We start from the raw sequence: 21,181 nt of genomic DNA on the forward strand, positions 1-21,181 counted from the left end.
TTTGGTTGCGACGCCTCTGGAACAGTTTTCTGGACTTGCGACGCACCAGCAAATAAAAGGTAATGAAGAAACTTATTAATAAACAGTTAATTTAAATCTATTAAACAGCACTTAGAGAACAATTTTAGCCTAACTGTTTTCGACAAAGTTATAAAACTGCACTCAACACTTTTAGTGCACCCGGCAATCACGTGCGGGCTTTTGATCAAAAACTTTTGAGGTAAAACGTCAACCCGCACTCTACGCAAAAAGTGTTTGGACGTAGATATACGTCAACCGCACTGAAACCTCATTTTTATGAGATAAACTGAGTTCAGCCACGAAACGGAAATATTCTGCGACGCCGTTGGAAAATTAAAACGACGCACCAGGGCGTCGCGACGCACAGTTTGAGAACCACTGGTCTAATACATTCCCTTGGCAAATTGAAAACAGCTGATTTCAAAATACCTCAATGACTGTACTATCCCAGATTGAGGTGATACCGTATCGTGTTTACCACATGATATTCACTGATATTAGGCCAGTAATAATATTTTTGTATAGGCTGAATATGCATCCCTTACCATATATCTTTTTTGAACTTTAGTTACCATGTTTTGCTTTTACTCATCATGACTGTTTTTTATTGCTGTTGTTGAAAATAAAGTTCACACTGTGATATAGTGTGTAGACAAATATATGTCAGTATGGGAATTGTTCTTGAACTACGTAAATATTTTTACACCGAGGAGTAATTCAGGTCAGGGTAACAAGTAGAGGTTTTTAATTCATATCAAACGTTGAATGCCAATGTCACTTTGTTTCATTGTTTTCTTGCTAAGTTGGACATTGTTTTGATGTGATGGACCATAAGCTGTTTGTTTTACTTTGGTTCTCTTGATTTAAGCTATTTTTTTCAGTTGCAGTAATGCTTCAATTTTGTTCATAAACATAGTAGGTTAAGGCCAGGGTTAGAACCAACAACCTTGTGAGCACAATTAGGTGTGCGAACCACGCCGTCTTGGCAAATCTAATGTTTCATGTTTAGCAAGTTTCATACAATTTCTCAGTAGAACATGATGGTGCAAACCCTAGCATGCAGCCCACCGGTAGCTTTTGTGCAAAAAAGTACGATCATTAAATAGATTGCATTAGCCCTAAATAATATGCACATCATTAAATTGCAGGACAATAGGAGTCCATTGTGAGAAAACAAAGGGCTTTTGCAAGTGGTGGGATTCAGTCGGTTCGCACCACTTCTATGGAACCCTTTCACCAAATTTTATGAGATCAGACAAAAAATGTGAATCCCAGCATTGGTTATATGTATGAGATAACCGAACCGGCTGACAAAAAATTTGAATCCTGCCACTGGCTTTTGCCCTCTTAGTGACATTTATGCATAGATTTTTTTTCTTTGTTGTGAACATCAGCATTGGCAGTTTAAAACGGGTGAAGCTAAATGCTAGTATATGAGCTTTGTGGTAATAATATTTGGGTCTCACAACAAAGGTGATTAGTACAGCAAATTCAATCCTTCGACAAAAAAAAACTTTCTTCTTTGCGGTCCGCCAAGTATTTACCAACCCCTGAAGTGGCACTTCATTTTCTCAGTCTTGAACCACCCAGTGCTAGCACCTTCTTCTAATTTAATTGCACAAGGCTAATACTAATGTTGCATATACGGTTTGTAACAGAGAAAAAACTTTAAGCTCTTGGTTCCAACCCCAGCTAAACCTCTCTTGTGTATTCTCCTTAGTAAAAACATTAAATAGGTTATGTTTTATGAAAATTGGGAAATACATTTAGGCTTACCAGTATGAGTAGACGGTTAAGACTGTTTTAAAGGTTCTTTGGTCCATTGAGAAATTGGTTGAAATAAAACAATGCAGTAGTTTTGGAAGCATGTCTGTTAGGATGCCATGTATGCAAATATAACCAAGTTTATCCAAAATGAAAGCCCAGCATAAGACAGCAAAGTGAAAAACATATTCTATATGGATTCGGACCAATAGTTTACACAAATATATTGACCAACTCAGAAAAAGACAGTTGATTTAATTCATCTGGTTACAAAACAATTTTATTGTCGAATTTGGAGCTTATGTGTAACATACAACTCCAATTACTTAGTACAGGAGAAACAGAAGGATATATCACAACGGTCTTATGACATTTCAACACCAGCTGAAAAAACGTAAATGGGTTAATTGCATTCATCGCAAAAATCCACCTCCAAAATCGTACACAGAGAATACATAGATCAGTTAAAGCATTGGTGAAGTGCATTCAAACAACATAAAGTGGGAATTGATAAGCTTAGGAACTGGGACATATATAGAGGATTTTCAGTCTTGAAAACGATTTTATTTGATTTAGTTTGAAATTTCAAAAAGTGTTTTGTAATTTGTGCCACTGGTTTTTAATGACATAAAATGCAAATTTTGGAATGCTACAAATAATCACAATTTTAAGTTATACACTAGGGCCAAAAAGTAGTAGCTTAGAATTTGCCAAATCTTGCAAGCCATTTATTTCGACCTGAACAGATATGCATTAAAACAGCGACTGATCATCTGTATCTTGATGCAAATCACTACTGGTATATGATTGTGTCGTCAAGTTGACCTTCCTTTAACAATTAATGATTATGACAATACAAAAAGGTACAAGGTGAGATAGGGGTGGGGGCGAGTGGCTAGAGGCAGCGCACCAATTACTTTGCGCAACAGCCACACAATATTTGCTGTGAAAAAAAAAACAGCCTACAGTGCGTTATGGGTCTGGCGATTTCACAAACGTTAAATAAGTTGATTTCGATTTTTGGAAGCAGCGTCATCATTAAGTGGTCTAGGCGGGTCAAACTGGAAATGGAACAAAGGAACTTTTTTCCGAGGCATTTTATTTGTCTGGGTTTCCAAGTTTTGCCCTCAATTCGTTGGCAACACTGCGCTGTTTAGCCACCTCACTAAGAGGTATGGTGGATCTGAAAAAAACAATGAATATAATGCATAAGTAGGTATGTGTATGATCACGATTTTCATTTGCTGTCAAGGTTTTCATGATTTAGATGAAACATTGATACAGAAGCTAACCATAAAAAAATATCAGTATCTACCGCCCATCAACTATCAAGGATTTAACTGTACATTGAAAAGTTGTAGACCAAGAAATACAGGCAAGAATTATGCATCACCTTTCCATAAGTTTTAAAGTAGATTTTAATGTAAAGCAATTAATACTACATCGTGTAGTTACAAATATTACCCCATTGTTACATCTGTTTATTAAGGTGTCCATGAAATACCATTGAGCTGTCTGTTTTATTGCATTGAATGAGTACACTGAATTATGAAATGGAATTATTTTTACTGTGGCAGTTGGTGGCCTCAATTTAGTTCAATTCATCTGGAACCACTGGGTTGGAGCAATGCCGCTGAAGTTTCTTGGGCAGGGAAACACAAATGACCAATATAGAATTCAAAACACAAGGCCGTTGCGCTAACTACTCTCTTTCGTGTGTTTCAATACACTATCACATCATAAAACAGTTCATATGCCAAAAGGATAATAAAACGCTGATTAAAGTAGGTGCAGATAGATAAAAGAACAGAGAAATGGATTTAAGAACAGTTTTGGGTTGATTCTGTTTATCTATTGGGCCAATATAACTAGTGAATATAGAATTTAAATTGTTTTTACTGTTATGCTTCAAAAACTTCTATTCCAGATGTGCTTTGTTGAGTGATAGTTGAAAGTTTGTCACGAATTTCACGTTGAGTGCTCACAAGCTCAGGGTAAAGATAGCTGGAAAAAAGAGAAAAGAAAAAAAGGGGAATGAGAGAAAAAACAAAGAAGGCACAGGACAGAAAGAGTGAAGTGAAAATAGACCAGAAGTGAAAGTAGCAAGTGTGCAAAGAAAAACCATATACATCATAAAACAGTATTGATTGTAAAAACAAAAAAGTCAGGAAGTAGATCATTAAATTATGGCCCCGTGGATAGCAGATAACCATAATGACAAAATTTATATGAAAGTTTGTGCACTAAATGGCCGATGAGGTAAGGTAACATACATTTAACAGAAAAGAAAATCTACAAGAACTCACACCAGTCAAGTTTGCTAAATACCCTTAGGTGGCGCAAAGAACATTTGCAAATATTTTAAGTTGTTTCGTCAGTTTTAAAAAAGATTTCAATTGCTAATATATATTTCAAATGCAATTTGTGTAAAATGCTGACGGTTAGAGCTATCAAGGTTGGGGTGAGGTTTTATAATAATAATATGAATAAAATCCACCCAAAAAACCTGGATTATAAATTTAAATTTAGTTCCTAACCCTATCCCAGTCTCACAGTTAATTTAAATAACTGTGCTCTTTATGCCATTTATTGGCCTTTTGTTGGTATTCAAACTTCTTTGTTGTGAGTTCTTGTTATAGTAGCTCGATAGAAAAAAAAATGCCATGGCATAGCATTTTTGTAAAGTATATAAATTCATTAAAAAAAATATACTAAGAAAAGTTGTAAAAAAAATTTCCAAACATGTGCACCATTGGTTTGTACCACTAGTTGAAAAAGTGTTGTATTACAAACAGTAATATTTTACACAGCAACACAAAATTCCTTACCGTAGATCATTAACAATGTCTCTTGTTTTGCCAAAATAAATCTCATTTAAAGTGTGTCTCATTTTGTTTTCCATTTCCTCAACAAGCCGTCCAATATTGGATATGTGAGAGTTGCCTTCATTTAACGATGCGTCCTTTTCAACCTAAACATATACAAAACATATGATTAATGAGCACTATGCACATAACACTAAAGTTGGACTTGAACTCCACAAAGTCTTGCAAAGTTGGATTGTAACCCCGATTCTAAGTGGCACTGGGATCCTAACTTTTTAATTAATAATACAAACTACTTGTTCTGTTTAGATCTGCACAAACCAGAGATAACCTTTTTTAGGCTGATACCAACTATCAGCAGTTAAGTTGAATGATAACCGATATTTAAAGCTGGTATTTTGTTTTCAGTAAAGGGCCTAAGTTTGTACCTTTTTAAGGCAAAAATTTCCAACATTGTTATAAAAGCAAACATTAGGTAACAAAAAATTGAGTTCAAGGGTTTTGCTTCGCTATTCATATAAATAAACAGAACTGCGTAAAATGCAACTAACAACAACCATGTCACAAAGCATCGAAGCTTTTGACGCAGATTTGCCTTTCTGCTGATCACTGGCTTGGCAATTGCGAGACACAGTTGCACTAATAAAAAATAACTAATTAACAAATGTGCCGTTTACAGGGTTCCCGCACGATTTTCGTTTGTAAATTCCATGACTTTTCCAAAACATTTCAAGGAAAAAAACAAATCTCCATAACCTTATTCAACAAAAATCGAGCAATTCCCATCGTAAAACTAGTAAAGAGGCTTTGGTAGATGCAGCCAATTTACCATACTAGCAACGAATATACATATATATATATATGCGTTACGTAATTTGAAATTCCTACCTGGCATTTTCAGAGTAAAATAGGCACCAAATTCCATACTTTTTCAAGGACTTAAATGCAAAAGTTGGCTGTTTTCAAAACTTTTAGGCATAAAAATACAAATTTACATTCGGTAACTTTTCCAGGTGTTCCATACCCGTGGCACAAACTCCCAAAATTATTTACACCATAAAACATTTTTTTGTTCAAAAATTGGAGGCAAAACAGAAACAACACCAAAACTACATATTCGGCTATGGTTTTTCAGCCAACCAAGACTTTAATACTTTTTTTTGAAACATAATGTGGCATATTTCACTGATTGCTAATTTAAAATCGCAACAAAATTAATTTACTTCTACTCTAAAACATTAAGTACCTGTCTAGTTAAACTGCCACCTAGATTCATGGTCCCAGAGGCTGCTTTGTTAGTCTGAAGCCACAACATAACTGTTGAAGTCAATTTGTAATGAGCATTGCGACCTCCTGATTTCTCCTGCAAGAAAATAACATTTTGGTTGCAATTTGGGACATTAGAGTAATACGAAGAACAAACAAATCTAATGAATTTTTTCAGTTACAACAAAACTGTATGATCAGTTAAGACATATATGAATAGCTGGGATCAGCCCTGAAGCATCTATGTCAGGGGTCGAGGTGGTTTTTCATGACATGCCAACCGATTTGCGTGTTTATATTACAGTAGCAATTTAACCTTTTTACAGTAGCAATTTAACTGCTTGCTTTCAGTTTTTATCATGCCATTGTCTTAAAATTCAGCCTTATATGCACAAAACGCTCTGCTATCTCTTTATTATTGATATCAGCTGGCACGAACCACTATTATTTAAAAAAAACGTGGCACACAAGGTCACTAACACATGTATATAACAAGTAAATTGGCATGCGTTGCCTAAAAGGTTGCCGACACCTGGTCTACGCAGACCAGCGATCACAGCACACTCATGTAAAAATCAAAGTTTGTCAGGCCCATTGAAGGCGTTATACCGAATCAGCTGGTCCTCAAGCATTCACCACCATATGGTAAGGCAAATAATCTTGTAATTTTTAACAATTTTACTGGCTTTAAATCAGATAGTTGCAACATCGTTTTGCAGTAAATCTTTGAAAACCTACCTGTACTTCAATGACATGAATTGAGTCCCAGCACCCCTTGATTTTAGTGGAAGAATCTCCTGCTTTCTTGATCAAAACAGCTCCTGCAAATCCATGGTCGAGATCCCACAAATACACAGATGAAATTCCTCCCTCATAATACCTAAAATATTTTTTTTTAATTAGTGCGAGAAAATCAACAAACATTAAAAAATTAGAAGAAGCTATGCAACCATAGTACGCCAGGCCTATTAAAGTCGTTATACCGAATCAGTCAGTATTCCAAGCATTTCCACATGGCAAGACATGGGCTAGAAAAATCTAGCCAACAGTGGGATTCGAACCACGACAGGAGTATTTCCGGGACTCATGCTCTACCAACTGAGCTACACATGCTCAGCAAAAAATTTGTCGCAAATGGAATCGCAAGCACCATTGCCTGGCTTGTAGGGGATCGCAATTTCAACCATATAAGTTTTCCAAATTGCAAAAGTTTTATACTAGGTAAAATGAAGATATACAATAGCATAACCAAATCTGGCCTTGGGACACTACCATTGGTCATTTTGTAATTGCAAGGGTAAGACTAGACTTCATCTATCATAACTACTAACATTTTAGGACTTGAAGATAGGCGTCAAAAAGTGTAACATATTAATCCAGTTTAAACATAGAAATATGTTTTCACTGTGATGAAAGTCAAACAGACTTGTATAAACATGTAAGCAGCCAGAAATTCACCTTGCCTTGTCTTTTTCTACTAAACCAGAGAGGAATTTTAAAACTTAAGGGGAGGAATTTACTTTGATGTGTACATGTGGTTTGTAAATAGACACTTTAGCTCTGAGAATATGACTTGTGAAGTTAATAGAAGACCATATTTTAAATGATCGTTGTATGGTTTGGCATCTACTATGTAGTATATTGGTAAGAAATAAGAATGTTGTTAAGTTAAGAATTTGTTGAAAAAGGTTAGAAATCTCTGGCCTGAACTAATGTCATGGCAAATCTTCTCATTTTAATTAAGTTTCATGGTGCTTTAACTTGGGTTTTTCATATTTACCTATTTATTTAAAGTTTAATTTAGAACCCAGGGAGTTTTTGTAGATACAAAAAAAAACATAACTTACAGTTCTCTGTACGAGTCGAAAGCAGTGTTACAATCCACTTCCAAATCTCTCAGTTTATCCGAAGGCTTTGCTCCATCGCTCATCGGAGGGTCGTATTGGTTGCTCCAAGGAGACCTACATATATTAAGGATCACATACATTATCAAAATCCGACTAATAACTTTTCATCCGACTAATAACATTTTAATACAGTTTAATGTACTACTTGGTACAGCTTAATAAGGTTTTATAGGTGTTTGTATTAAAAGTATGTTCTTTGCTTTAATATTATTTTCTTAAAAGCAAACTAAGCTGAATTAAAACTACACCAACAACAGTCGTATTGATTGCTCCATGAAGACTTTTATTGATCAAGCATTACAAATATTTTAATCTGACTAATGACATTTTAGAACACTTTAATGCACGACTTAGTCTAGCTTAATAAATATTTTTAGATGTCTCTATTAAATGTATGTTTGTTGCTTTAATATTATTTTTTTAAAAGCAAACTAAGCTGTGTTAAAACAACACAAACAAGAATTGTATGGGTTGCACCATGGAGACCTTCATTGTTTAAGCATTACATACATTGGCAGCACTTTGATCCAACCAATGGCAATGGCATTACAACTTACTGCACAGCTAAGCATATCTAAGGAAGTTTTTACAATGTGCTTATTTAATGTGTGTTTTTCGCTTTAATATATTTGTTTCAAGAGATTATGAAGCTGTGTTTATTCCACACAAACATTACCAAATAAAACCTAAGACCAATAATTTTATCATTAGATTACAGGTTAATTTCCAGTCAACCCAATAGGTGCAAAAAAATATGAAAATTTTTGTTTAGTTACATTGTATGGGTTGTATTACTTGGATATGTTTTGTGCCTAAAGACCACTATTCATATGTGTGGTTTTGCTAAATAGACACATAACTTATAAGAATGATAAGCTGCAAAAAATATAGGCAATCCATTTCAGTTCGATGTCACGACAGTGTTTGTTCCCGCTTAGCACATTTTTAGGTACTATGTAACTTTTAAATTGCCATTAGTTAGATGAATCCATTTACTAATATGTATATATATATGGGTACATTGTTTAGCAAAGCTTTTTTGTGTGACCTAGTGTGCTATCTAAATTCCTAAAATGGTCACAAAGTCAAGTTTTCCAATCTTTGTAGTAAACTGTGATTTTGTTTATAGTTAAAACATCAATCAAACTCAGCTGGGAGTGAAATCGATGACCTATTGAACTACTTCACTCTTCTGCACAAATGGTGGCCCTTTAAGGTCATAAGTTTTCAAGTCTATAACTTTATATGACAATATTTCACAGTAAAGAACATCAATTCAACTAATAACATATTGAAAGTTGAAACCAATGACCTATTAAATTTTGCACTCCTATAGAACCAAAGCGGTCAAAGGTTACAAGTTTTTCTAAAACTTTATCCGATAGTTTTTTTTACAGTGAGAACTGGGAACACCAATTAAACTCGTCTAGGATTAGAAAGAATGACTTATTGAATTAATTTTTTATGAAAAGTGCAAACATGTTACTTGCATAGGCTATGTTATTTTTATGCCATGACAATCTAAAAATAGAACCAAAACACAGTTCATTTTGATGTTATTGTAAACAAAAATAATTTACATGTTCCATTTCCCTGTAGGTCGCAGAGAGACATGTTTGTGTTGGATGAGCACAGTTAAATATCAAACAAAGACCAATGATATGATTTGCCAATATGGATATATTGAAGAACTAGAAGGGTGGCTTAGCACATATTGGCCTTGCATATACACTATAACACATATTTTCTACACTAATTTTATATTAGGTCCCATATCATCCATTGTCTTTTATAACCTTGGCTGTTTCTGCAAGCAAAAACTCATGGGTCCCCCACACATGCAAAGTTGTAAATAATACATTTCAAGAGATAACCATGAGAAAGTCGGGTGTTGTAAGGTAAAACACAGTGATCGGTACTGTGCCTGAATAAATATGCTATGTGGAGAACAAACTATTCAAATTCAGTCCATTTACACATTTTTGAAGGTTTTTCTATTTTATGGTCTATCTGAGAAAAAAAGTGTTAAACAATGAGAAAATAGGCTAAAACACAACAATCAGCTCCTATAACACAAATCAGCGCGAATTGCACGTGACTGTTGGGGGCTAGTGGAGTAAATGATAGAGCTACAGGGTTGAACCCAACAATCAACACCTATAAATATTGCACTGTACAAGCTCTCCAAATTTAATTTAATTCAGACATAGTTTGAAAAATTGACCCATTTTGGGGGGCTAGTGGGGTAAATGCTGGGGCAACAGGGTAAAACACAACATTATACACCTATAAATGCACACTCTACAAGCTGTCCAAATTTCATTTAATTCTGACATTGTTAAAAAATTGACCCATTTTGGGGGGCTAGTGGGGTAAATGTTGGGGCGACAAAGTTGAACATAACAAACAACAACTATAAGTAGCACACTCTATAAGCTGTCCAAATTTCATCCAATTCGGACAATGTTTAACAAATTCACCCTTTTAGGGGGCTAGAGGGGTAAATATTGGGGCTACAGGGTTAAACACAACAATTGAAACCTAAAAATGACAAATTATACAAGCTGTCAAAATTTCATCTAATTCCGACAGCGTTTAAAACACTCACCCATTTTAGGGGTTAGTGGGGTAACTGATGGGGGTTTTTTAAAACCCAAAAGTATAAAATATGAAACCACAATGACCCAATCAACAGTCATGTAAAATTTTATCCAATTCTGACAATGTTTAACATTTTGACCACTAGAGGTGTTATTAGCAACATTCGTCAATGCTTCTGACGTCATAAGGCTGTTAAGTCAATTCTATGTTGGCGCTCGTAGCGAGCGGACGCAAGCAGCAATGGAAAAAGGTCCTAGTTTTGCGCAAGTTATACAACAAAGAGGTGGGGAACGTTTAAAGAGACCCACTTGCATGAGCTTTAAAACAAGAAGTCAAAGCAAAAGAGAAGATGTTGTCAATATGATAGAAAAAGAAAGCTTTTCAATAAAGAAGCTGGTGGGAATATCTGAACGAAAGGGAAATTTAGTGGACGTGACGTGTACCACAAGAAAAGCTGTACTGGAGTTGTATGAAAAATTAGTACAAGTTGATGAAGTATATTCGGTAAGACTGTATGAATCCGACAACTTAAATGTGGCGGTGGGTTGGGTACCTATACCCTTTCCTAACGAGGAAATTAAAAAAGAATTTGAGAAAAGATATGGTGATGTAAAAAATATCCAACACCGGAAAGATAAAAAAGGACTATTAACTGGAATGAGAATTCTCACTCTTGACAGAGCCGATGTGGAGAAAAACCCAATCCCAAGCTATGTTACGATGAACGGATATGAATTTTACTGCACGTACAACGGGCAGCAAATAACGTGCAAATACTGCACAAAACCTGGGCACAAACAACAAAACTGCCCTGAAAGAATAAAAGACTACCCGAAACTGGAAACAAGCCAAAATGTAACCGCGAAAGGCGTTGATTGCCCCGCCACCGATAAGAGTGGCAACAAGGGCGCTGGAGAAGATAAGAGTTCAGACAAGCCGATTGGTGAACCGCTAGATTTGGACGCCGCCGACACCTTCACCAAAACGGGTGAAATTGAGATAAGCAACACAGAAACAAGGTTGCCTGAACCAAAGGAAATTAGCAAGCCCCCTATGGAACTAAAGCAGGGTTCGTCGAGAAAACGCCATGAAAGAAGCCCAACTGAACCAAACCTGCACCAAGCAAAATCAATCAGCCTTAGCGAGCTAAAAATCCCCATTTCCTGCCCAGTATGCGATGAAGATGGATACGTGACAGAGAAACACACCAGTTTCTTTTGTTGGAAATGCTCGTCGGAGTTTAACATTGCCACAGCGTGCTGCAACGAACTGGACCGATTTCTGGTCCCGGATAAGGAGGTGACAACGAACTGCACCATCTGCAATCAACCTATGAGGAAAATGCCCTGCTGTCACAAGTTTCAGCCCGAGTATCAAACCGACGAAGGTACTTTCGAATGTCTGGATTGCGAAAGGTACGCGATGTTTTGTGTGTGTAAAACCGTTAACGCAATACCCAAACGAACCATGACGACCAACTGTCTAAACAACTATTGCAAGTACACAATTGTTAATTGTAACTGTGGGAAGAAAACCTGCCAACTTTTGGGGCCTAACAAACCCTATCTTTGCGAATGCGGTTTTGAATATGAATTTGACATCGAAATAGGTGTAGAACGCGTTTAAATGCCGCTTTCTATCATAACTTACAACGTTGCTGGGTTGCAAAACCCCAAGAAACGAAGAAGTGTGTTTTATTTTCTGCGTCAGAAAAAAATTGATATAATTTGTCTACAAGAAACGCACACATCCGCATCCTGCCTCAAACAATGGGAATTAGAATGGGGTGGGGAAATTATAGCCTCGCACGGCACAACAAAAAGCAAAGGAGTGGCGGTATTGTTCTCCAAGAATCTATCGTACTTAAAACACAAAGTGATAGTTGACAATCTTGGGCGCTTTGTTATCATAGACCTTGAAATATCTGACCAGCGTTTAACACTATGTAATGTTTACGGACCTAACAAAGACAGCCCGCATTTTTACGACAATCTGTTTAGCCGCTTGGAGGAGCAACGCGCCGAAAGCGGAACAGATGAATTTATTTTAGCCGGGGACTTCAACTGCGTACTTAATGATGAAGTAGATAAAACCGGAGGAAAAACTACGCATAGCAACCGCCGCGCGAAAAATACAATTTTACAAGCGATGGAAAGATTTGAGTTATACGACGTGTTTCGCATCAAAAATCCGACTCTAAAACAATACACTCGCACACAAAAACACCCACACACAGCAAGTCGCATAGACTTTATACTCGTCACAAATACACTTCTGAACAGGACCACCCAAATTCAAATAGAACCAAGCACACAATCAGACCATTCCATCGTCAAACTCGTAATTAATCTGGATAAAATACCTAGGGGAAGAGGGTATTGGAAGATGAACACGTCCTTGTTGGACGACGCAAAATTTGTAAAAAAAACTAAAACATGGATCGCCGAATTTATGAACACTAACGATAATGGGTCTGTATCTCCCCAAGTCCTCTGGGAAGCACTAAAATGCAACCTGAGGGGATCTATTATCAAATACGCTTGCGAAAAGGGAAAAAAATTGAAAGCCCAACAAACAGAGCTAGAAAATAAACTTTCAGAAATGCAAAAATCACCCCAACCCCATGACGAACGCACGACGAGCGAAATCGCAATAACCCAACAACAATACGACAATATTATTGAAAGATACAGCAAAAGCGCAATAGTAAGAAGTAGGGCGCGGTGGGCAGAATATGGTGGCAAAAACAACTCATACTTCCTAAATCTGGAGAAACGAAGAATGGAGAAAAAGGCCATTACTAGATTAAACTCAAACTCCAAAATAGAAACAGACCAAAAGACTATTCTACAAGTTCTAAAAGACCATTTTGAAACGCTGTATAGGGCAAATAAAAACCCGTGCCGCACTACAAATGATGAAATGAACGACTACGTAAACAGTGTAGGGTGTCCAAGATTAGATAAGGAAAACGCGAACGCGTGTGAAGGGAAACTGACTGTTGAGCAATGCTATGAAGCATTGAAGACAATGAAAAACAACAAATCCCCGGGACTAGACGGCTTTCCGGCGGAGTTTTACAAAGTATTTTGGAAAGATATAAAATGTCCGTTGGTTAATGCATTTAACCATGCGTTTGAAACAGGTGCCTTTTCTGGGCAAATGACTTGGGGGGTCGTAACTTTAATCCCCAAACCAGAAAAAGACCTTTTATACGCCGAAAACTATCGTCCTATTACCCTATTGAACGCAGATTATAAAATAGCTTCCAAAGCCATCAACAGTCGCTTAAAAAAAGTACTACCCACGATTATAGCACCTGAACAGTCGGGGTTTGTAAAAGGTAGATACATAGGAGATAATATAAGAACGCTTTTCAACATTTGGGATCATATTTCTGAGCAAGGATTGCATGGGGCCCTACTGTTTTTAGATATATGTAAAGCATTTGATTCAGTGGATTGGAACTTTGTTAACATAGCTTGTTCCAAATTTGGATTTGGAAAAGATATGTGCAGATGGATTAAAACATTCTATGTTAACTCACAATGCTTGATCATTAATAACAACCACATGTCTACCCCTTTTAGGATAGAAAGAGGCGTTCGACAAGGGGACCCGCTGTCCCCTTCGTTGTTTGTTATAGCCATAGAATTCCTGGCCTTGTCTATTAAACAGAACAAAGCCGTAAAAGGAATTAACGTAGGTGCAAAGGAAGTTAAAATTTCGCTTTTTGCGGACGACTCGTTACTTTTTCTAGACGGTTCAGAAAAAAGCTTTCGTGCAGCTTTTGCAGAAGCAAAGGAATTTGGCAAACACACTGGCTGTAACATTAATCTTGCGAAATCATGCGCCATGTATATAGGCGAAAGACAACCTAACGCCAATCACCACCTTTCTTCGGAAGGTCTTTCATGGCCAAATACGTTCATAAAATATCTAGGCGTAAAAATTCCAGTGATTAGAAACAAAACCAATCTGTTTTCACTCAACTTTGAATCTATAGGAAAGGAAATTGAAGCTGTAACAAAACCATGGCTAGCAAGATCACTCTCGTTATTAGGACGAGTAATCATTATCAAAACCCTTGCGATACCCAAACTGCTGTACAAACTGAGCGTTTTGCCCATTAGTATACCGCAAAAATTTCTGAAAGAAATTAAACGAAAACTTTTTACTTTTCTTTGGGGCTCCAACTGGGAGAGAGTCGGCAGGAAAATATTGTATTGTAGAATAGAGGACGGTGGCGTGGAAATGATAGACCTAGAAGCCTATGCAAAATCACTTCGTTTCTCCTGGATACGGAAACTGTTTGATGCTGACTATGTTTCTTATTGGAAAACAATTGAAACTAGTATTACTTCACTAAACGCCATGATCTGCATTGCAGCCACCAATTTAAAACTCTCGCACAAAGAGGTCACTAAACTAACTCCCCTCTCGACATTCTGGTCATCGATTGACCTATGGAAGGAATGTGTAACCCAATTTTGGAAGCAGAACACAGTTTATAACTACGGTATCTGGTTAAACAACAAAGTATTATTCAAACGAAAACCCATCGCCTTCGAAAGTTTTATAAACGCTGGTATACTAAAGTACCAACAAATTATAGACAACAATTTAGACTATCGCAGCTTCAAAAGCGTTTGCGAAAATTACCAATTGATAAACAACAATCAAAACCATGCAAACTACCAGTGCCTTATTGCGGCAATTCCAACAGCTTGGGAAGCATACACACCTGACAAACCAGACAGAGAAACAGTCCTGGACAAAATACGGACAGGAATAAAAGACAAATTATCCACAGCCAAAAATGCGTACGAGTTCTTTGCTTCGGGTAATAAACAGCAACCGATCAAGCAGCAACAAAAATGGGAACTAATTCTACAAGGGGCGCCCCTAAACTGGCCAGATATCTACAAAAACTTGCACGAATGTACAATGGAAACTAGACTGCGCTCCTTCCAAATTAAATTCAACTTAAGAGCCATTGTTCTAAACGATAGGCTTTATGGATTTGGGATTGCGGAGGCTGATGTGTGCACATTTTGTGGTGTGTGCAGAGAAACCATGTACCATTTATTTTGTGATTGTATTCATGTCCAGGTATACTGGGAAAGCGTAAGTGCCTGGATTGACAGTGCCATGTGTAATCGAATCGACCTTAACAATTGTATAAAACTCTTTGGAATCCACACTGAATGCTTTGAAAAAGGTTTTTTGAACTTGATTAACTGCTTGCTTTTGATTGCTAGATTTGTTATTTACAAAAGCAAGATTCAAAAACTGAGGCCAAAGGTGGAAATGTTTGTTTATGAGATGAAACGTTGTAAGTGCAATGAAAAATTTGTTTCTCGAAAAAATGATACTATGTGGAAATATAGAGTGAAGTGGAATGCCCACCTGCGCTAATGGCTATATGTGTTTGCTCGTTATAATCGTCTTTTTGTCGTGATGTTTATGCGCAATAAAAAAAAAAAAAAAAAAAAAAAAAAAAAAAAAAAAATAAGGCTGTTAAGTGTCAACTGCAAAACATCCTCGAACAAACCCACAAACACTGGTAACAAATGTCTGGTTGCCTTTATAACACCTCAGAAAACTAACATTTGTGGTGCGCACCAACAACATTTTACACTTTGATGGCTAGCAGAAAACTAACGTTTGTGGTGCGCACCAACAACATTTTACATTTTGGGGGCTAGCGGGGTAAATACTGGGGTTGTCATGACAAACGAAGCAGATGGCACATCTGCACAACCATATCTACCATCTGTGAAAGTTTCATCTAAATTCACCAAAGATTTCATGGCAAAATGGGGTGGACAAACTTCAGGGAAGAAAAAAAAAAAAAGAAAAAAAAAGAAAAAAAAAGAAAAAGAAATAAGAGTAAAATGAAAATGTGTCCCCTTCAGGGAAGGGGACCCATAAATATATACTGAGTCACTGACATGTATGTGAAAAGCGTATGACAGACAAAAAAGAACAAACAAAATTTTACTGTTAAAATTTTTACGGCCGCTGAATGGTGTATTTGTAACTAGGTTATTTTTGCTTGTATTTGCCTGAAGCATTGCCCAGTCACTAATCCATATCAAGGCAAATCGCAGCTTTGAAGCTCTGACGTGGCTTTCGTTAGTTCTGTTTATTTAAGCGAATTGCAAAGCATGACCTTTGAACTACAACTTTCACATAAATTATAGTTCACATCACATAACAATAGCGTTTCAAACACCATTGGCTGTTTTTGCTGTTAAAAGGTATACATTTAGACCTTTTACTGGAAACAAAATATCGGCTATCAGATATCAACCTAAACTACCAATTATCACTATCAGCTTTTTAAAAAAACGTATCGGTTTATCTCTAGTTTGTGTAAATCCAAAACTACCAACAAAACACTAAAAAAATGGTGTAGCTGCAGCGCATCTACCATCCCCCCACTAATTGTACCCTCAACTTTGTCGCACTTTTTAACGTCTGAACGTTGCGCAGCTATTTCCGGCCTGGTGACTATTTTAGCACAATTGTGCTGCTACGGTTTTACCCGGCGAAATAAACTCAACTCAAGCCAAGATTTACTATTGTGGATCTTCAATTAATATGAACAAGTTATCTACCTGTACGAATCCCCATCTCTATTGTAGTCACAGAGCAAGTAATCCTTTCCATTTTGTTTGTCTCTCAGCACTCGTAGAGGCTGATCAACTGAGGCAAGCAGCTCCTCGCACAAATCAGGCACTAAATCGATTAAGTCTGAAAGGTTTTTTTCCACCTGTTGAGGTGGAAGCCTTCTCATCAAGTCCAAGGCACAGTCCAACTGCTTGTCCTGCAAAGGATACAAATTGGTATTAAAGACTTGTCTGAAATCATTTATATTTTGCAGTATGCATCAGTAGTACTAAATACAGCATTTTCACATATGTTAGTAAGTATTTTTGATAGATACTAATATGTTATAATCAGTGTTTCATACTGGAACGGAACAAAACCAAATAACATTATTCGTTCTGAGCAAATTATTTATTTTGTTATTTCATTCTGGACCGATATTTTCATTTTGTTCCAGTCTGACCGAAATAAATTTGTAACGGTATTTTTCAGTATTTCGGTCTTAACAAAAGAACATTTCTTTGTGGTCTTTACAACTATTAAGCGAAAAAAGAATAAAATAGCAACACACAAGAATGGTTGTCGGAAGTTGTTACGTCACATAACATTTGTCAATGATAGTCAAATGGATGTAAATTGTAGGAGCTTCAATTTTTATTATAGTTCAACAGCATGAAATTTCGTCCATGTCCAGACCGAAATGGCGGAATACAAGATAACGGTATTTCGTTCCGTTCCGGTATTTTGAATATTTTTTATTCCGGTATTTCGTTCCGTTATTTGAGGCAAAAAGGGTTTAAAATTACAATATAACACTACAATCTGGTCTTTTTTTAATTGTTGGGGATTATGTTTTTACATTTTATAAACCAGGTGGCATACTTTGCAGTATTATGTGATGTTTAGTACCACAATTAAAACCAGTGCCCTTTGACCTTTATTTAGTTTTAGAATGCCTATTAATAAACTGAAGGAACATTTAAAAAATAAAAACATGTAGAGTTGTGAATCTATACATAAAACATTTCACATTACATTTAAATCTGCTAATTTTACATTGAGTACCATTATCTTAAACTTAGCTAACTGTTTTCTGAAACTTCCCTATGTGTCTAGATTAAAATTGTCTAAGGAGACAATCCGTTACAAGTTGACATTACATAGTGGCTCCATGCAATCTTTCTTTGAAAAAGTACATTAAACATTTTTGTTGAACAAAGTTTGATGTTTATAGATGCAAGTTAGTGTACTGCACATTTTTTAATAGCATGAATCTGCATGTGAAACACTGTAGTTCAACAATTTATGCAGTATTTGCATGTAACAAAAAAGGGATGGTGTCAGTAATATTACATTGTTGGTGGCATGCTTTCGAGGCAAGTGATAAGAAGGACAGGCTGTAACAAATTCTTCCCACACGTTGTGATTCACAGGAAGTGGCTCTTTCATAACAAGTGCTCATAATGCATTGTTCATACATCAACATTTATACACCTTCTACACTGCATCATCTAATAACAATTGTGTCAGCGATGTGCCACACAGCGCCCGAAAGTTTAAAACATTATTTGAACGGTGGTTTTAAATCTATTTTATGTTTCTATGCCCAATTACTGTTTAAATCCATTCGGATCAAAACTACTTTTAAGAAGCACATAACTTTGACAATGTAGCTGTCATTTTGCTGAGGCATGACAGGTTATTTTATCTAGAAACCAGTAATTGCTAATTTCTTGCATTATGTTTTGTCATTTGGTACACTTTTACTTCAAATTTTGCGGTGCTTTTTAAAGCTAAAGTGTATACAATTAAAAAAAATAGACCAGCAACATACCCAAATAAAAATCTAGCTGAAACTTTTGTTGCAATGTATACTACTAATTCTTAGGCATCTAGGTTTTTAGCTGAGATAAAAAAAATGTTAGCCATAGAAATAAAGTGTCTATCTAAATTGCATGTGGTGTAACTACAGAGTGTTTCGCGATTGTTCACCAAATGTGTCCACTTTTTTTAAAGTTGGGCAACTATTCCTGGGTTGGTAAATGTTTTAGTACAATGGCATCGCTACATATTACTTAACCAATGGACTGAACTGGTTAAAATTAACGTAACTTAAATCTCAAAATTAGATTTTATCTGTCCAACCAACGAAAAAAGTTTACAGTTTTGAAATACAGTTTTACCTGGGGACGTGTTTTCAGACCTAAGTGCCACAGCATGTCAATGAGACAAAAACGATCTTATGATATGCCATGAAATGCTTTTTTAAATAAGCCCTTCTGTTCTATTGAATAAGATTTTGTGACAAAATGCCGACATTGTCAATGCTACTATACCAGTGGTTCTTAACCTGGGGTTCGCGGACCCCCAAGGGGTCCGTGAGATGGTTTCATGGGGTCCATGGAGGGAAATATGTTAAGTATCATTACCAACAGAAGAATATTTTTAAGTTTCTTAACCATTTTTACAATCCTGCATACGAGTGCACGCTGTTCATCGCAGCTTAATTGGGCCAAGAACATATACTTTTGTAATTGTTTTCGCTATTGTGACATCATAACACACATGGACAATATACTTTATAGGACAAGTGATTTGTGAAGTTATATATACCAGAAATATTATCAATTTGATGCATTGGCCACTAAAATACAGAAACGTCATTGATTTTAAAGGACTGTGAAGGCGGATTTAAATGCTTCTAAAGCATGACAGGGTATAATGCAAGAAATGTGAAACATAAAAAGACTTATGGTAAATTGCTTTGGGGGTCCGCAGACTTTCATAAAAGGGGTCCGTGACTACAAAAAGGTTAAGAACCACTGTACTATACCTATTTAGACTCGCTCATTAAGTTGCAAATTAATTTTTTTAAACAAATTTTGCACGTTTCACACTATGAAGAGGTCCACAAACAAAAAAGTACTTAATGCAGCTAGCTTAAAATTTCAGAAACTGCCAAGTGTATGCAGTTCTAGACAAACATTAGACCAATTACCCCATGCCTAATACAGTTTTAATTGGCACATACTAAAGAGCTGCACAATCAATTTTGGAGTACAAAAAGGGCTGTATTCAATAGTTGTCATGTTGTACTAGACACACTTAATATTATTCCAATAGTGCTTACATAAAAGGCAACAGAATGATAGATTTCTACTTACATTCATTTTTACTTTGTTGAGCCACTGGTCCAATGTCCCACCTACATACAAGCACACAAAATTTCTGTACTTAAAATCTGAAACACAAAGTGTCATTTGCTTAAGAAAAGGAAAAAAAGGCATCACTAATGATGGCAAGTGTGTTTGCAAACATGTATAGGTAATGAAGCATCTTTATCACTTGCACTTGGGTTGTGCGCATGCAGGATATATGGTCCTGCACTTCCAAGATCTTATCGAAAACTGTCATATTCTCCAGACTGGTCATTGCATAGGGTTCCATGGAAAAGATACTAGTTAGAAATGTTTAAGAAAACAAATAAACCAGCACAATAACAGACTTGTAAACAGCATTACCACAAAGTATTAGCTATTGGTTTATTAATAAAAAATACTATCAGTCTAAACATCATCATCAGTTTTCTGATTAAATGAACCAATGGCAGAAAATTGTTTTCCAAAAACCGACATCAACAAGAGCTAATGAATTCTGACAAACTTATACAGAAAAGCACATAAATTCGTTATGAATCCACAAAATGTTACAAAAATATACAGAAAAGCAAATATATTTGTTATGAATTCATAAAATGTAATGTTCTATTTGTTTGCGGTGAGATAGTAATTAAAAATGTTTTGTTTAAGGTATTTCATCATTTGATAATCAAGGTGTTTCATTGGAACAGATTTAATGCTCAGTATAACAAATGTAAGCACTTCACATTTCTTAACATTGCAATTTTCTTCTTCATGGAAAAATTATCTTACACAAAAAAGGAAAAAAAAAACTTAAATATAGTTCATCAAATAACGACAGTTAACGGATAATTTCACACATATTGTCAACCTTTAGAAGCAGGAAACAAAGTATGGTGCTAAAATTTATTGGAATCTTAGTTATAATCGTTCATGTGTGTAAATTTGTCCAGTAAAACCACATGAAATTTTTGAGCAACAAACTTTACAAAATAACCATTGTTTAAATAACAAAACGCATTGCGTTTACATTACCGTTAAA

General features: G+C 36.0%; 2 protein-coding genes across 3 annotated transcripts; one reads left to right on the forward strand and one right to left on the reverse strand.

Annotated features, from left to right (window-relative positions):
* Positions 1 to 2,038: 2,038 nt before the first annotated feature.
* Positions 2,039 to 20,489, reverse strand: LOC145228380 (F-actin-capping protein subunit beta-like). Of its 2 annotated transcripts, none has more exons than XM_080093428.1 (7): positions 20,164 to 20,489; positions 17,008 to 17,216; positions 7,724 to 7,837; positions 6,615 to 6,756; positions 5,857 to 5,973; positions 4,614 to 4,756; positions 2,039 to 2,968 (listed from the first exon to the last, which is right to left on the reverse strand). In XM_080093428.1, the coding sequence occupies exons 1-7, from the start codon at positions 20,284 to 20,286 to the stop codon at positions 2,884 to 2,886; spliced, it is 933 nt and encodes a 310-aa protein (XP_079949554.1). In that variant the 5' UTR covers positions 20,287 to 20,489; the 3' UTR covers positions 2,039 to 2,883. The 2 variants fall into 2 exon arrangements, with proteins under 2 accessions (XP_079949554.1, XP_079949555.1); XM_080093429.1 differs by lacking the exon at positions 2,039 to 2,968 and adding an exon at positions 2,970 to 3,789 and having other exon boundaries at positions 20,164 to 20,272.
* On the forward strand, positions 10,591 to 12,010 carry LOC145228379 (uncharacterized). Its single transcript, XM_080093427.1, has one exon. It carries the CDS (start codon positions 10,625 to 10,627, stop codon positions 12,008 to 12,010), a length of 1,386 nt encoding a protein of 461 aa, XP_079949553.1. The 5' UTR covers positions 10,591 to 10,624.
* Positions 20,490 to 21,181: the final 692 nt, after the last annotated feature.

This window comes from Phallusia mammillata, chromosome 5, assembly GCF_965637545.1.
Source record: "Phallusia mammillata chromosome 5, kaPhaMamm4.hap1.1, whole genome shotgun sequence".
Lineage (NCBI taxonomy): Eukaryota > Metazoa > Chordata > Ascidiacea > Phlebobranchia > Ascidiidae > Phallusia > Phallusia mammillata.

Coding starts and splice junctions, on each gene's coding strand:
- LOC145228379 (XM_080093427.1), top strand. CDS start 10,625: ATGGAAAAAGGTCCTAGTTTTGCGCAAGTTATACAACAAAGAGGTGGG.
- LOC145228380 (XM_080093428.1), bottom strand. CDS start 20,286: ATGCCTTTTTTTCCTTTTCTTAAGCAAATGACACTTTGTGTTTCAGAT. Junction 17,217..20,163: donor TCAACAAAGTAAAAATGAAT/GTAAGTAGAAAT, acceptor TATCCTTTGCAG/GACAAGCAGTTGGACTGTGC. Junction 4,757..5,856: donor GTGGCAGTTTAACTAGACAG/GTACTTAATGTT, acceptor GTATATGTTTAG/GTTGAAAAGGACGCATCGTT.